General features: G+C 40.0%; 1 protein-coding gene across 1 annotated transcript in view; it reads left to right on the top strand.

Annotated features, from left to right (window-relative positions):
* Positions 1–218: 218 nt before the first annotated feature.
* The window catches only part of LOC130112692 (piwi-like protein 1), a 32,067-nt gene continuing 15,501 nt past the window's right edge, over positions 219–16,784 (top strand). Inside the window, exons 1-10 of the mRNA XM_056280157.1 lie at positions 219–272; positions 1,752–1,856; positions 2,081–2,201; positions 6,519–6,733; positions 8,573–8,694; positions 9,431–9,511; positions 10,016–10,213; positions 11,097–11,205; positions 12,285–12,411; positions 12,999–13,116. Of these exons, the coding sequence (XP_056136132.1) occupies positions 219–272; positions 1,752–1,856; positions 2,081–2,201; positions 6,519–6,733; positions 8,573–8,694; positions 9,431–9,511; positions 10,016–10,213; positions 11,097–11,205; positions 12,285–12,411; positions 12,999–13,116 (1,250 nt within the window). The remainder of the gene's footprint in view (positions 273–1,751; positions 1,857–2,080; positions 2,202–6,518; positions 6,734–8,572; positions 8,695–9,430; positions 9,512–10,015; positions 10,214–11,096; positions 11,206–12,284; positions 12,412–12,998; positions 13,117–16,784) is intronic.

Consider the following 16,784-nt stretch of genomic DNA (forward strand, 5'->3'; position numbering starts at 1 on the left):
GTTGGTGCATTCCATCAAAGCAGGATTCGGTTTCCAGCAGTTAAGTTAATAATCCAATTTCCCAATTAGAGCAACCTATGACCCTTTGAAGGTTGGGTGAGGAGGCATATTTTTGTAATGTGGCTCTTGAAGATTTTTGCTCATTTATTCTTAACATTTGTTGTACTAATTTTGAAGCTCTCCAATATATCAACTCCAGGATTGTAAACGAGTTGAACATGACTGGACGGGCAAGAGCAAGAGGCCGAGCACGTGGTCAGCAGCCTGGATCAGTAAGGAAAAAACACTGTTCTGTGTTTTCATTCTACGCTGTAAAGAACAGGATTTATTGATTTAGCATGCCAGCCTCTTGAGTGTTTGAAATCATGTACAAGCAGTGATATTACATAAAGAATTGCATTTTAGTTTTTTTTTTTTTTTTTTAGAAATTGTTGATTGGGGGGGGGATGACATTTGTACATTTTTCAGGTACTTCTCACTTATCTAGAAAAACTTAGAAGAGGACAATAACTTCTACAAATTGAATAGTTTGTTAGAGCTGAGCGTTTTGTTTTAATGTATGCCCCAAAAACGCATGCCTATGTAAAAGGTAGATGATAAGTTAACAATAGAACGACCGGGATTTCACGCCTACCTAAAACGACCATGGGCAGTCAAAATGACCGCTGATTTTTAAACTATATTCTGTCAAGATAACTACCCAATTGAGAGATTAATGCATTTCATATGTTAGTATATCTAATAAGAAACGACTTGACACCAAAATTAAAATTTTTACCAACTTAAATACTATTTTTCAAACAATTTAAAATCGCCGCTGTCCAACGCCCGTAAATACTGCAATGCCTCGGTGGTAGTCAAGGTGCATCTGAAACAGCAGCAGCTGTACCCACCCAGACATGTTGGAAATAACCAGAAATCCAGTTTAGACTTTTGGGGGGGGGGGGGGGCTTTTCTCCCCAATTGTACTTTGCAAATTACCCCACTCTTCCGGGCTGTCCTGGCCACTGCTCCACCTCCTTTGCCAATCCAGGGAAGGCTGCAGACTACCACGTCTCCTCCGATACTTGTGGAGTCGCAGCCACTTCTTTTCACCAGACAGTAAGGAGTTTCTCCAGGGAGATGTAACGCGTGGGAGGATGACCCTATTCCCCCCAGTTCCCCCTCGAACAGGTGCCCCGACCGACCAGAGGAGGCGCTAGTGCAGCGACTAGGACACATACCCACATCTGGCTTCCCACTCGTAGACCCGACCAATTGTGTCTGCTGGGATGCCCGGCCAAGCCGGAGGTAACACGGGGCTTTGATCCGGCGATATCCGTGTCAGTAGGCAACGGAATACACCGTCACGCCACCCAGACGCACAAGTTTAGACTATTACTTGGCACTGGAGAACGCTAGTGTGGTTCTAGGACGGAGCAATGAACATCACGAAGGAAATTACATGGCCAACACACGTCATAAATAGTGACGTGATGTGCAGATCACGAGCAATTATTTTGGCTGTTCGTGGTTGTTTTATGTAGATCTTGTGATAACTTTATTTTGTGCAATTGATCTAAAACTAATTTTAATGCAAATATAGACAATTTTAGGAGCGTTCAGGGAGCGACAGATCTATCTCCCCCCCCACACACGAAGTTATTAAACTTTGAAAATCCAAAATTGTCAAAGTGACCGGCTTGGTCGTTATAGTACTATGAACCCGATTGAGTGCCACTGCCTTACAAAATGTCAATATATTTTCAAAGACCTCACCTCAAGTGGCTGCAGCAGTGGGTACCGACTCGACTGAGAAGGTTGGTAGAGGAAGACAGAAGACTGCTCCAGAAGCTGTTTCTGCAGGTGTGATCTTGGTCTTAGTTTATGAAAACTGGTTTTTACCGAATGGAGAAAGGGCTGTCAATTTTAGCTACAGTATCTTGATGTACTTACTGGGGAAAACATTACCTTATACCTTTTTTTTATGAACGGCTTCTTTTTTTTTTTGTTATCTAATATAAGGTATTTCTATGGCCGTATTTTACAATTGTTAATTTTAAAAAATATATATTTATTTATTTATTTTTTAGATTGTCAGCTGGCGTCAGTTGGCTTTGAACAGATGAAGCTCGTAGAAAGAGGTGGAAACCGCCAGGACTTACATGATGTGGGAATATATACCAGACAGACTATGGCGCATGTCCAACAATCAAAGAGTGGTGGGTCGATATTTATTAACTTCAGGTGCCATTGTCATAAATGTGAAAAGGATAGTTACGTTTGGGGTCTTTACTCAGTGGCACAGTGACGTGCGAGGAGTCCATGGCTGGGCAGGCAGTGGGCATTCACAATCCAAATTACAGCCTTTTGTGCTCTAATGTTTTATAACAATCTGATCCTTCATTCTTTCAACTGCCACAAAATTCGAGAATATTGTGCCCCCCTGGCTGAACTACATTCCAAATGAAAACCTAAACAAAAATATTGTCATGTCAAACTATATATGTAGTACTGTTTTCTTGTTTTATATGGTTTTTGATTGCTGTGAAATGACTTTTAAGTAACACCATTAGCTTTCCTTAGAGCTCCCAAACCATTGTGGATTTCATTGTGGTCACTACAAACAGCAGTTATGAGATACTACTTATAAATATTGTTGAAACAGTACATGAAAAGAACACAAACACAACACAAAGAAACATTTGTGGTAAAAGTATGTAATTTAATATACATAAAATATACAAATACATATATTTAAATTATGTGCCATTAGTTCATCTCCAGTATTATATATAATAAAATGACTGATGGCAGAACAGAGTGGTTTCATGCAAATAAACTGGGTGCTGACGTGACAGAATGTTGAGACCATATGTGTTGAGGTCACCTATAGATTTATTAAAAACACTTAATGTTTGGGCAATACGTGTGAAAATGGCAGTTAGTCACTTAGGGCATGTTTTTACCCAAAACCATTTAGAAGCAAATTTACAGGGCACAAAGAGACATCAGCATGTTGGGTGATAAATGGTGAGAGTTGTTCCTTATCCGATGCGAGGGTCTAAGTACAGGATGTTGTGTTGCTGTAAAGCACCATGAGGTGAATTTGTGATATTAGGCTATACAAATGAAATTGACTTGACTTAAATATTATTTACGAGTAACTGCACTGATTTGTAGAAATGGAAGAGGAACTGAGACTTGCACAAATCTGTAAACTTCAAAATGGTTGACAACTTTCAGGGCTGTTTTGATGTATTAGTGTGGGGCACATTGTCAATTAGTGAAAAGAAAATGTGACGTGATGCCTCGAGCCAGCCTGGAAAAAAAAAACATGGCAAAACTAACTACAAGTTTAAAAAAAAAAGCGTAACTTCGGAAGCCATATATGAACCATGTACTCATGTCCTTCACAGTACTCGGTTTCACATTTAGCCAGTATCTTAGAGAAAACAAAGTGACAAAAGCATGATAAATGATACTGGCTGCAAAGCATGCATGCAAGCATCCACTGCAACTAAACACTTCAGTTCAGCTACACAATTGCAAAAGTGCATGAATGTAAGACAGTGGCACGCATACCCTTGTAGACTCTACATTCGTATAGGTTTGTAAAAATGAACAATAAATATCAATGCAAAGTAGAGGTTTAAAGTGAACAATAAATATCAATTCAAATGCAATTCAAATGTAGATTTGGAAAATCCATTACTAAACACTTCAGTTCAACCATCCAAACTGTTGCATACCTTTGAACTCTACATTTGTATAGATTTGTAACAAATACCTATAAATGCAAACTTTGTATAGGTTTGGAAAAAATGATCAATGAAACTTGAGTTAAAACTTATCTACAAAATAATTGTATAAAGAGCTATTAATAATAAGGATGTGACGTAAGTGTGTGAAGCTGATAGGGAAAGCGTTTCATTGATGGTTGTTTGATGCAGGACAGCATTCTATAAAGTCAAAATATAGCGAATAAATTCAAAGTAATCATATTTATGTTAACTTGTCCAACACAGCAACGCTACATGAAAAGCCCGTTTACAAATTACTTTAACACTGCCATGAGCATAAAAGTACAAAATCAATGGCTTACCTTCACTTGATGAAGTCCATTTGCCTGTCTTTCTCCACAAATCTCTCTGCGATGTCGTTGTAGATTTTTTTTTTTTTACATTTTTTTGTTCTGTAGTATCACCGGTCATTTGGATTGTATTGAAATGAGGGCCAAGGCTGACAACCGCTCTTCTCCAGTCCTGTTTCAGCTGTAGGTCTTGATTCTTTTCAAAGCAGAGAAAAACCTGTCCACAGAGGCCATGGTAGCTGGAAGCGTCAGGACGAGGCACAGCAAGTTGGTCGCTTCTAGTACACTCACCAAGTCATTTCTGTACAAGAAATCCAGAAGTTGTGCGGGTTTTTTGCACGTATTGTTTGTGAACTATACAGTTCCAGTCGAGTCTGCTTTTATTCTGACGAAGTTCAGGTATTTTGTGTATGTCTCCAGGCTCATCAGTAAGCTGTCATCAAAGCACCTGGACATCTGCTTAAATTTGCAGCTGTCAACTAAGTCGATGAACAAGAGCCTCCCAAAATGATCAAACCTGGTTTTAATTTGAGTGTTGATATTGTCCAAAATGTTGTGGAACAATACTCTCCTCTGATCTCTGATGGGCTGTTCACTCCTTGTCGCTGCATCGGTTAAGCCTAGTAGTTGACATTTCTCCTCAAACCTGGCATAGAAGGGTTCAAAGTCCTTTCTTAGATGACCCACAACTACCCTAGTGTCACCGACCAGCTCACAACAAAAAGCTATATCCATGAACTTGTTCTGCAGAACAGAAAAAAGTCCATCGGTTGCATTGAAAGTGTCTCCGTACACCATCAAGAGAAAACGGGTTGAAGCCTTCGACGGCCAAGCATCATACCCCACAGCCATTATCAAAATGTTGTTGTCCCAGCCCTCAGCTCTTTCAGAGATGAGATGGAACATGTCACGGAGGTCAGAATGGTAGAGACCGATGATTTGTATCAACCTAGAGTGAGAATTCCACCTGGTTGGCGCCACTTTGGGCATGTGATGCCTGATAACTTGGTCCAGCCAGCAGCTGAGTTCATTTCACTGACTTAGTAAAAAAAGATGCCAGTCCCTCAAGCTGTTTTAAAGAAATAACCTGCAGTCTGTTATTGGTTTGGCTGATTGTGAGAGCACAAGATTTAATTTGTGTATAACAGTGGATGAACAGTGCCTCAGGGACTTCTCTAATTTTCACCTGAAGTCCCATCAGATGCCATCACTGTGGCCTCATCATGCTGTGCAACTAGCGTTTCTTTGCAATTGGAAGAATCTAAAATGCCCAAGACATGCGCTGCCACTGCAGCAGCTCTCTGGTCCTTGTTGACATCGCTAAATCCCAAAAATGCCTCCTTAACTCCATTTTGGCAGACTTACCGTGTAAAATTGTATAAGGTAATAGGTATATTTGTGTTGTGAGTTTTGCTTCTGGAATAACAGAAATAAACAATATTATTCACATTACAGTAGTTGTGCTATGAAATACACTACTACAGCAATAGAACAGAAATAATTAGATCCTTGTAAGTAAATCACCAAATTTAGTTAGGCTACAACCAATCATTCATCTTACATTACAGGCTACATAGCAATCAAATAAAATTAGCCATTCCTACACATTAGTCTAACAGTAGCTAACAAATGTTCTGTGACCTCTACTAGTTCACCTTCTCTTCCCTTCTCTCTGTCATTCTCTCTCAAACGCATGCATGAAAGCAGCTTTATCATCAATTTGAGATTGTGATTTTGGTAAATCGGTGTGTTTTATCATGAGCTTTCGACGTATTCATAGCTTTTGTTTACACCATAGACTTTTTTTTTTTGTCAGAAAAAGGTCAAGTTAGTTTTATTGTGTAGCCCAGTATCACAAAATACAGATTTGTCTCTGAACTTTACAGCAACACAACATCCTGCCCTTAGACCATTGTATCGGATAAGGAATAACGCCCTAAATCAAACCCTTTAACGGGGAGAAAAAATCGAAACCCCAGGGAGTACCTCTGGGAGGTGTGTGCGAATGCGTCTTTAATGATAGGTTAATTGTTTTGCTGCTATGCAATAAAGAAAACCGTTTGGAACAGTTCGTCTGATTTAGTAGCCTAGACCCAGATGCTACTCGGCTAAGATACAATAGGCTAGCCTTCCAATCAGTGTATTATGCTAGGCAACTAGCCCAAAAATGGAATATTGCAACACTGCTCACTTTGATTTAGACTAGGCTAAACTTGGAGGTTGTCTGGTCGGATTCGGATGGTTAATGCGTATTTTAGCGAGTCGGACAGTGCAGATTGGCTCTTCACCCACACCCACTGGTCGAGTGGGTGTGGGTTTAAAAAAAAAAAAAACCAACCTGTGTTATCATTATTAGGAACCAAAGCCACCGATCTATACTATGTGTGTCATGGTCATTTGCTTATATCATTTTGGATGATAATTTTTAACCACATTGTGTTGTCAGGTACAAGTGGCTCTTCAATACAACTTCGAGCCAATTTCTTCCGCATGCTGTCCCAACCCCGGTGGGTTCTTTATCAGTACCATGTGGAGTTTAACCCTCCAGTGGAGTCTAAACGGCTGCGTTCAGCCCTCCTTTTTCAACATGATGAAATTCTCGGTTCAGCACACACCTTTGATGGCAACCTTCTCTTCCTGCCTAAAAGACTGCACAGCAAGGTAATCTGGAGGGCTGGAGAACTCGGCACTGTTTTGATATTAATATACACAGAATCCTGCATAGCCGCCTCAAAAAGGGCGCCGTTGCATGGAAAAAAGGAATGACGTTTATTTTAATATTTGGCTTGTAATTTGCATGCCTTTCTCAAACTATATATGCATCACTGTTTTTTCATTGTTTACTGTTGTGACATGACTTTTGTGGATGCCTACATTTTAGTTTCATTTCCTGAAATCAGTCTGATGTTTTGATTGTAGGAAAAACATGCCACCTATTGGCCAAATTCTTGGAATGTTTGTCTGTCACTGCTAACCTAAACCAGTTGAGAACTGAACTGCTTCCAGAAGGTAACAGGGTCTGATGATTCTATAACCGGCCGGCTGGATACAGGCTTGCATTATCCATTTTATAGATTCCAAGTTTTTTATAGGATAAAATACTTGGTTTTTCATACACTATAAAACTGCTTTCTTTTCCTTATATAGTGCTTGGGTTGCTTCTAAAGGAAGCAGTGTGATGCGCATATGAGAGAAACCATTGAAATTGTACTTGCGCTCCAATAAAAATGAGGCTCCTACATCAACTGCTAGACTTAAATAAGCGTGGGTAACACTTGAAATATCATCAGAGAGGAAAAATCCAGGTAGTACCAGTTAATCAAAGCCTTCACCCCACTGTATGATAAAATTTGTCTTTTACGTTTATCTGCTGTCACACTGAGCAATGGGATGAAATGAAAATCTTGATCAGTCTGGCCAGATTGTGCACTGGCAAATACATTATGATAGTAACGCACTGCGATTGGCTTGCAAGGCTATATCGGTAAAAGCATTTCACTCGCATATGATGGAACAACAGCACGCTGTTGCTGTGGGGCTGGTACTTTTTTCCTGGCGAAAACAAAAGGAGAGGATATGGACTTGATTGTGACTTTGATACAGCAGTATAGGCTCAACAGCGTCTTCAAAGAGAGCTTTTTGTTTCTTGTGATATTCTGGATATAAGACGGTGCTTCATGCTGTTGCCCATAGCTCTAAAAGTCTCCCTTAATCCCACCCCCCGCCCGGGGAACACTTCCTCTTTGAAGACAAGAATGTAACACACTGTCTCTGCTAATGTGTTTACCTTCACATGCAAGCATTGACGGCCTTTGTGGTGATGTATACATTTGTCAGATATTGGGATTGGCTTGTGAGGGGGGTCGCACTGCACAGTTCAGCTGAAAAAATTTTCTGACACTGCCAGTGTTACTAGTCTACATCTGCATCTTATTGACAGTTAAAGGTCCTGTCAAATTGGAAAAGCCAAGATGAGTTAAAAAGGTGCATGCCCTAGGATTTTGGAAAGGCATTTGTCTGCAACTCGGAAATGTGACAAAGAAGAAATAAAATCACAGATGGTCTAAGGGCGTTAAGGGTCTGAATGGGCTTAGTTGCCCAAATTGGCTCCACACCATTCAGAGATCCTCAATTAGAATATATTTGCCACTAGTCTTGGCTATTCATCTAGCCAGCCAGACTAATATTGTGGACAGTTTTTCCTAACGGGGGTATATTTAATAATTTATTTATTTTGAGGATAAAGGTACTATTATTAAAAAGGAATGAGTACGGGGAATTATTAAGGAATCAAATCATTCAATTACTTAACTGTCAAAATGTTTAAATTTCCCAACTTTACCAATGACCTAGGAGGAATTATCATTTGCGGTTACTATCCTAAATATTCTAGCTGGAGGTGTGGAAGGGCTGGTGAATCTGAAACTTTTAGTCGCCGTGTTGTGACGTCGACTCGGTCCTTGCTCATATTACTAAAATATTATGTTCGCTCATTGTTAGGAGACTGTGCTTCATAGTGAGTCCAAGTGCGAAGGGAAGGTTGTGGTAACTGTTACCCTGACCAAGGAACATGCCCCTAGTTCACAAGGGTGCTTGCAATTTTACAACATCATCTTTAGAAGGTGAGTATTGCATTTTCCAGGATTCTTACAAAGGTCAAGATCACGTAGTTATGCTTTTAACAATTTATATTTTAATTCCCTTAAAATACTGAGAACTGAGAGATCATCAACGTTGAGTTAGAGACAACGGAGCAACCAAATTCACCACTATGTTGATATGTGCATAATTTTAACATCTGTAGCTGAACATGTGTAGACAATTTAAGTGTTCAGTGGCAAAGAGTGTCCATACGGTTGAAAATATATCAATTTGGAAAAGGTAAAATGTCAAAGCCATCATTTAGTAGGTTGATGATCATGAGCCATACATTGAAATGACAATGAGAGTAAAAAGTAGGCCTGTCAACATGCACAGGTTGTGTATACTTAACATGATTTAGTCAGTGTACATGGGTCTTAGATGTCAGTTGAAATTATGCCTTGTTGGCAATGGAGTGATGTGTTCAGTTTTGATAGATGACACATTTTGTTGAGTTTTTAACCCACTGTTTGTTTTGTTTTGTTTGTTTTTTTACAAATGAATACAAAGTCTTTTGAATGAGATTTATCGAACATCATGCATGAACCACACTGAATATGGACCCGATTCTGGGTAGATGCGTGGGCAAAGAGATATTACAGGGGATTTTGGTGTGATGAAAAATAGTTAGAATTAATGTTAGCATTAGAAATGAGTTGTATATTGGAGTTTTAATGTAGTCTTTACTGGAAAAACCAAAGATAAATATTTCTTTAGGATTCTGAAAATGCTGAACATGCAGCCGATTGGACGCAACTACTACAACCCCAATGACCAACTGACCATCCCACAGCACAAGTAGGTGTTTTACCTGTCTCACAATCTTTTTCTTTACTGAATGTAGAAGTGGTTTTATGTGATGTATAATTTTGGCCCAGAATTTGTTGTAACTCAGTAAATCAAGTAACTCAGCTGGCACTTTCACATAAATGGAATAGCTGGTTAACTAAAAATGTGGTTGGCGTTAACGAAATGGAAGTTAAGAATTCTATACCATTTACTGAATTTACAGCCTGAGTGTATAAGATGTTTTATTTTTTATGAAGTTGTATTGCTTTCAGCAAAAGTTCATATTAAGACTTATTTTCTTGACTAATCAATTGTTTTTTATAATCAACCTACATTTCGGGTGATAGATTCTAACCGGAAAACGTTGTTGAAAGCAGGTGAATCCATACACAGGAGTTAAAAAGCTCATAAATTACATATCGGACTAGGGTCTTCTCTTAGAGCAATCCCAGAACCTTATACAAAGCAAGCAGAATGAACACTGTGTTGGTTGTTTTTTTTTACCCCTCCAAGGATGACCATCTGGCCTGGCTTTTGTACCAACATCCTGCAGTATGAGTCAAGCATCATGCTGTGTACTGACGTGAGCCACAAGGTGCTGCGCAGTGAGACGGTGCTTGATTTCATGATGAGCCTAAAGCAGCAATTTGGGAATCAGCGTTTTCCTGATGCCTGTATGAAGGAGCTGGTGGGCCTTATCGTACTCACAAAGTAAGGTCACATGTAACCTGCATAATAAGCCTAGCCACTTGTCTGCTGCAAGAAGTATTAAACTATTAGTCTATTTTTTTCACTCAAATACCTTAGTAAAATGGAAGAGATGGTGCTGTTTTATCACCTAAGTGAGAAATCTTTCCTAAATTTCATTTCAACTTTAATTTTTCATTTTCCTAAATGGGAAATCTCCAGTATAAAGGGGTAGAAGTGTAGTGTTAAACTGGCTTAAAAAAAATGAAACCTTAATACACGGGCGCTAATCTACCTTTTCAGTGAAACATTTATCTCATGGTAAACTTGATAAAATTCAAAACGTGATGGCTAGATTGAAGGAACGGGTTAAGGCAAAAGGGTGGTATAATTATTTAGACTATTTCACCAAAGTTGATCTGGTGTCTTTATTTACTGTCAGCAGAGGTGTACTATATGCACTTATTTAGGGCCGTCCACACCAAGAATGATATGTAATCGTTCTAACTCAAATTGATGGCAGCGTCCACACCACAACTATAATGACAGTGAGGAACAAGATTGTAGGGATCACTTCCAGAGCGATTTGTTGAATGATGGAAACACTTACAGCCAGTCAAAATCCATCTGAATTTACAGGATGTCATCTTCAGTATGGTAAATGACATTGCAGAGAGACTTATAATTGAGGCTAAAAAAAAAATCCTGTTGGATAAAAGTGTTTATAAAGAGGCTATCAAGATGAAGTACATCTGAGATGCAATTAGAGATGTACCGATCAACTTTTTTTCTGTTCTGATCCGAATACCAGTATTTCTTGACAAATGTGACAATTTATAAAGCACTTAAGCTTATCTTGGCTGCCTTTATGTGATCACATTTTACTTTTGGGTCTTTATTTCTGCAGGTATAATAACAAAACCTACAAGATTGATGATATTGCGTGGGACCATACTCCTAACAACACATTTACGAAGGGAGAAGGGAAGATTTCTTTCAAAAACTACTACAAGAATGTAGGCTACTTCCTTTGAATATGTGTTCCTGTTGCTGTTAGATGATGGTTGATATTGAGTAACTGATTAGTAATTAAAGGCTATAATTACTTTTCATAGGGGTGGCACAGTGGTTAGCGCGGTAGCTTCACAGCAAGAAGGTCCTGGGTTCGAGCCCCGACGTAGTCCAACTTTGGGGGTTGTCCCAGGTCGTCCTCTGTGTGGAGTTTGCACGTTCTCACCATGTCTGCGTGGGTTTCTTCCGGGTGCTTTGGTTTCCTCCCACAGTCCAAAGACATGTAGGCCAGGTGCATCGGCCATTCTAAATTGGCCCTAGATGTGTGTGTGCGTGTATGTGCGTGCACACACATGCGCGCGCCTTGTGATGGCCTGATGCCATGTCCAGGGTGTCTCCTTGCCTGCTGTCCAATGACTGCTGGGATAGGTTCCAGCATCCCTGTGACCCTTAGTAGGATAAGCGGTTTAGCTAACTGATGGATGGAATTGCTTTTCATAAGGTGTAGGCTTTTTTTCTTCTTCTTATAAAAGAACCTATCCTTTTAAAGTAGTTTTTCTATCAAATTGAACCAGCTTTGTTATAGAAAATTGTCCAAAGGAATTGAATCGAGTGCAACTGGACTTGGTATATATCCGTGAAGACGTTTCGCCTCTCATCCAAGAGGCTTTGTCAGTTCGTGCCTTTCTGACTAGACCAAGCTAGTCTGCCTGGCTGGTGATGAAACTCAGATATTTATCCTCTTTGGATATCAGAGCTAATGATGTCCATGGCTCTCTGTGTTCCAATGTTTAGCAACGCCCGTTGTTATCTCTTGGATGAGAGGCGAAACGTCTTCACGGATATATACCAAGTCCAGTTGCACTCGATTCAACTCCTTTTGGATAACCATGACCTGGATGAATGAGAACATTCACAGATGTAGAAAATTGTGTATCTAATTAATGGCATACAAGGTTGAGGGACACTTAACTGCTTATTAGATGCAGAATATGTGAGCCTTTGTGACTGTGAGGAATTGATGTGCTGGTGTTAAATAATCTATTCCATAGATTCAGTCTGTACTTAAACCCTCTATCTTTAGCAATATGGCTTGGACATCACTGATAGTAACCAGGTGTTACTGGTCAGCCATGTCAAAAGGATGGGTCCTTCTGGGCAGCCTCCTCCTGGTCCAGCCATGCTTATCCCAGAGTTCTGCTACCTTACAGGTACCAGCTTATTCAGGCAATGCCTGACTCCTTGTTCTGACCCATTACATTCTAGACATTTAGCTAATTGTGTTATACATGGCATCCGACAGTGGGTACAACAGAATAAACTCAATTTATAGCTAATTAAAGGATTACTGCACTGTCAAATCTGTGGGTATTTTGTCAAATTCAAACAGTTCTGTTAAAATTGCTGTAGCACGACAACAGGAGCAAGTTTTTTTGTTTTTTGCGAAGAATTTCAATTGGGATATAAACGTGTCTTGTTCTTGTGTGGTCCCTAATTACAGAGACTTTTTTGGCTTCTTCATACAGCTGGGAATAATTTGACACTTGGAATAGTTGTTTAATATTGAGTGTCTTCAGAAATTAAGAAATGGTTGCCCAACACGCAGAAAGTACTTTCCTAAAAAAAAAAATGCAATAATTGAAAACCTTACAACTATAAACCACAGTGTCCTCACAAATACTGGAACAAATGAACCTTATAATGTATTCGCTGGTAAAGACATAAGGAAGGAGGAAATTATATGTATAAAGATAATTACGTTAATTTAGAAAAATTAAAATCGAATTTTTTCCCACAGGACTGACAGATAAAATGCGGGCTGACTTCAGCATAATGAAAGATTTGGCCATCCACACCAGACTGACCCCAGAAGAGAAGGAGAGACGCCTCATCGGATTTGCTAATATCTTGAAAAGGTTAGTCACATCTAAACATCCACATATACTTAACATTTAACTGATGTTGAGTCTCTTTTTTTTAAACAAGGTTTAATTTCAATTTTCAAAAATCACCCAGAAATCCAACCCCAACCCACAGCCCCATACAATCTACCAGACTCCCACCCCACCTGGCATGCCACCCAAATAGCATGAATAAATTTGAACCATAACAAAAACTAAGAAGGTAACCAAGTAAAAAGCATAAATTAAATAAACAAAAGAAAAAGGGAAATGTTTAACTAAAAACCTAAGTAAGTAAATAAATAAGTAAAAGGGTTACAGGAGAATGGAAGAAAAAAGGTTGGAGAGATTGCAAGCCCGTCAACCTTGGCCACCAAAGGGAATTTGGATATGGATCCTCTCATGGTATATCTAATCTTTTGTAATTTCAACGACTGCATAAGCGCTACACCATTTCTTCTGCATATAGAGGAGGAGTGTATCCTCTTAATTACTCATAATTCACCCTTCGCGATGTCCCGCCCCCCTTGGTTACTGTTGCTATGCCTGGCAAGCTATCGTCCATCCGCAAAATTTAAACATGGCGTTTACTGTCATGTCAGTGACCGATATTCCAGGTGAATTGACATCCAATTTCTGGAAAACCAAGGAGATATCAGAGAGAAGTAGACAGAAAGGCTTGCAATATGCATTTGAAAGCTACAGCCATGATATAATTTGTCAGCGTGTGAATGAAGGGGAAATTAAAATCGAGGTTAAAGCCTACAGGTCCCAATTTAAGACCCAGGCACCCCACGTCTTAACTATTCACGTTAAGGACAAGGAGATAAATGAACAACAATGCTCGTGTACAGCAGGGTAAGACGATATAGATAGTTGTATTTTTAGCTGACATTTAGTTCCAGTGGCTTGCAAAAGTATTCATACCCCTTGAACTTTTCCACATTTTGTCACGTTACAGCCACAAACATAAATATATTTTATTGGAATTTTATGTGAAAGACCAACACAAAGTAGCACACAATTGTGAAGTACAAAGAAAATTATACATCATTTAAAAAAAAATTTTTTTTACAAATAAAAAGCTGAAAAGTGCGGTGTGCAAAAGTATTCAGCCCCCTTTTCTCTGAGTGCAACCAATTGCCTTCAGAAGTTGCCTGATGATTGCTGAATGATCGAATGTTGACCTAATGACTAAATAGAGTCAACCTGTGTAATCTAATCTCAGTACAAATACAGCTGTTCTGTGACGGCCTCAGAGGTTTGTTAAGAGAATGTTGGGGAGCAAACAGCATCATGAAGTCCAAGGAACACACCAGACAGGTCAGGAGAAGTTTAAAGCAGGGTTAGGCTATAAAAAGATTTCCCAAGCTTTGAACATCTCAGGGAGCATTGTTCAATCCATCATCCGGAAATGGAAAGAGTATGGCACAACTGCAAACCTACCAAGACACGGCCGTCCACCTAAACTTATAGGCCGAACAAGGAGAGCACTGATCAGAGATGCAGCCAAGAGGCCCATGGTGACTCTGGACGAACTGCAGAGATCCACAGCTCAGGTGGGGGAATCTGTCCACAGGACAACTATTGGTCGTGCACTGCACAAATCTGGCCTTTATGGAAGAGTGGCAAGAAGAAAGCCACTGTTAAAACCATAGGAAGTCCCGTTTGCAGTTTACCAGAAGCCATGTGGGGGACACAGCAAACATGTGGAAGAAGGTGCTCTGGTCAGTTGAGACCAAAGTTGAACTTTTTGGACTAAATGCAAAACGCCATGTGTGGTGGAAAACTAACACTGCACATCACTCTGAACACACCATCCCCACTGTCAAACATGGTGGTGGCAGCATCATGCTCTGGGGGTGCTTCTCTTCAGCGGGGACATGGAAGATGGTCAGAGTTGATGGGAAGATGGATGGAGCCAAATACAGGGCAATCTTGGAAGAAAACCTGTTGGAGTCTGCAAAAGACTTGAGACTGGGGCGGAGGTTCACCTTCCAGCAGGACAACGACGCTAAACATAAAGCCAGGGCTACAATGGAATGGTTTAAAACAAAACATATTCATATGTTAGAATGGCCCAGTCAAAGTCCAGACCTAAATCCAATTGAGAATCTGTGGCAAGATCTGAAAACTGCCATTCACAAACGCTCTCCATCTAATCTGACTGAGCTTGAGCTGTTTTGCAAATAAGAATGGGCAAAAATTTCAGTCTCTAGATGTGCAAAGCTGGTAGAGACATACCCCAAGAGACTTGCAGCTCTAATTGCAGTAAAAGGCGGTTCCACAAAGTACTGACTCAGGGGGGCTGAATACTTGGGGCCCGCGGACCCCTAGTGGTCCGTGGTGTAATTGCAAGGGGTCCGTGAAAATAAAATATCTTTAAAAAAAGATCTTATGACATTTATAGAAATAGGATTATTTTATTCAAATGTGACTGAGACCTTTATCTACCTAAACTATAAAGGGTAACAGGACTTTTTTCTCTAATTACGTCTGTTTCACAAGTGTAATTTATTGTATTTTAATAAGAGATCTCGCTCCCGTTTGCATTGTTAAAAGTTACTGCATCAAAATTCTGTTGTTACATACATCTGAAAGTTACTGAATACATATTCTGTTTTGTTACATATATCTGAAAGTTACTGCATAAGAATTCTGTTTTGTTAACTATATCTAAGTTACAACTGAAAGCTCTTATTTTTGCCCCAAAGGGTGAATAAATGCTATAATGCAATTTAAAATGCAGTTTCTACTGTTTCTATCAAATTGCAACCCCCCTCCCCCAAGATCAGGTGGAGGGGTCCTCAGGGTAGATCAAAAATACGCAGGGGGTCCAGGACCCCAAAAAGGTTGAGAACCACTGGTCTAGCAGTTAGAAAGTTAGGTTTAAAAAGATCATTGTATTTTTGTTACAACATTGCCAAGATGAGTAAATTTGTTAGGTGAAATCTTGAACAGAAGAAAGCTAAGCAGAAATTTATTTACAGCAGAGTTGATAGGAATTGGTTAACATTTATGTAAATTGAGTTTTTATCCAGGGAGACATGGTGCCACAGTGGTTAGCGCGGTCGCCTCACAGCAAGAAGGTCCTGGGTTCAAGCCCCGGGGTAGTCCAACCTTGTTGGGTCATCCCAGGTCAACCTCTTTGGAGTTTGCATGTTCTCCCCGTGTCTGCATGGGTTTTCTCCCACAGTCCAAAGACATGTCAGTGAGGTGAATCGGCCATACTAAAGTGTCCCTAGGTGTGAATGCACACGTGAGTATGTGTCTGTGTGTGTATGCGTTGGCCCTGTGATGGCCTGGTGGCCTGTCCAGGGTATCTCCCTGCCTGCCGCCCAATTAGTGCTGGAATAGGCTCCAGCATCCCCACGACCCTGAGAGCAGGATAAGCGGTTCAGATAATGGATGGATGGAGTTTATATCCAGAAAAAAATCCAAAATCCTTCAATAATGTTTAAATCTTACGGATGCAAATTTAAGGGGTCGGATACAAAAACCAACAGGTCATCAGCAAAAAGTTATACCTTTGTTTTCCTGGTCTCTGTGAATACCACGGATGTTGTGGTCGCTACGCAGGGTTATAGCCAGTGGTTCTGTTGCTATTGCAAAGAGCAGAGGGCTTAGAGGGCACCCATATGTAGGGCCTCTGCGTAACTGGAAAGAGGAAGAAATTATATCAT

Source organism: Lampris incognitus, chromosome 1 (genome assembly GCF_029633865.1).
Source record: "Lampris incognitus isolate fLamInc1 chromosome 1, fLamInc1.hap2, whole genome shotgun sequence".
Classification (NCBI taxonomy): domain Eukaryota; kingdom Metazoa; phylum Chordata; class Actinopteri; order Lampriformes; family Lampridae; genus Lampris; species Lampris incognitus.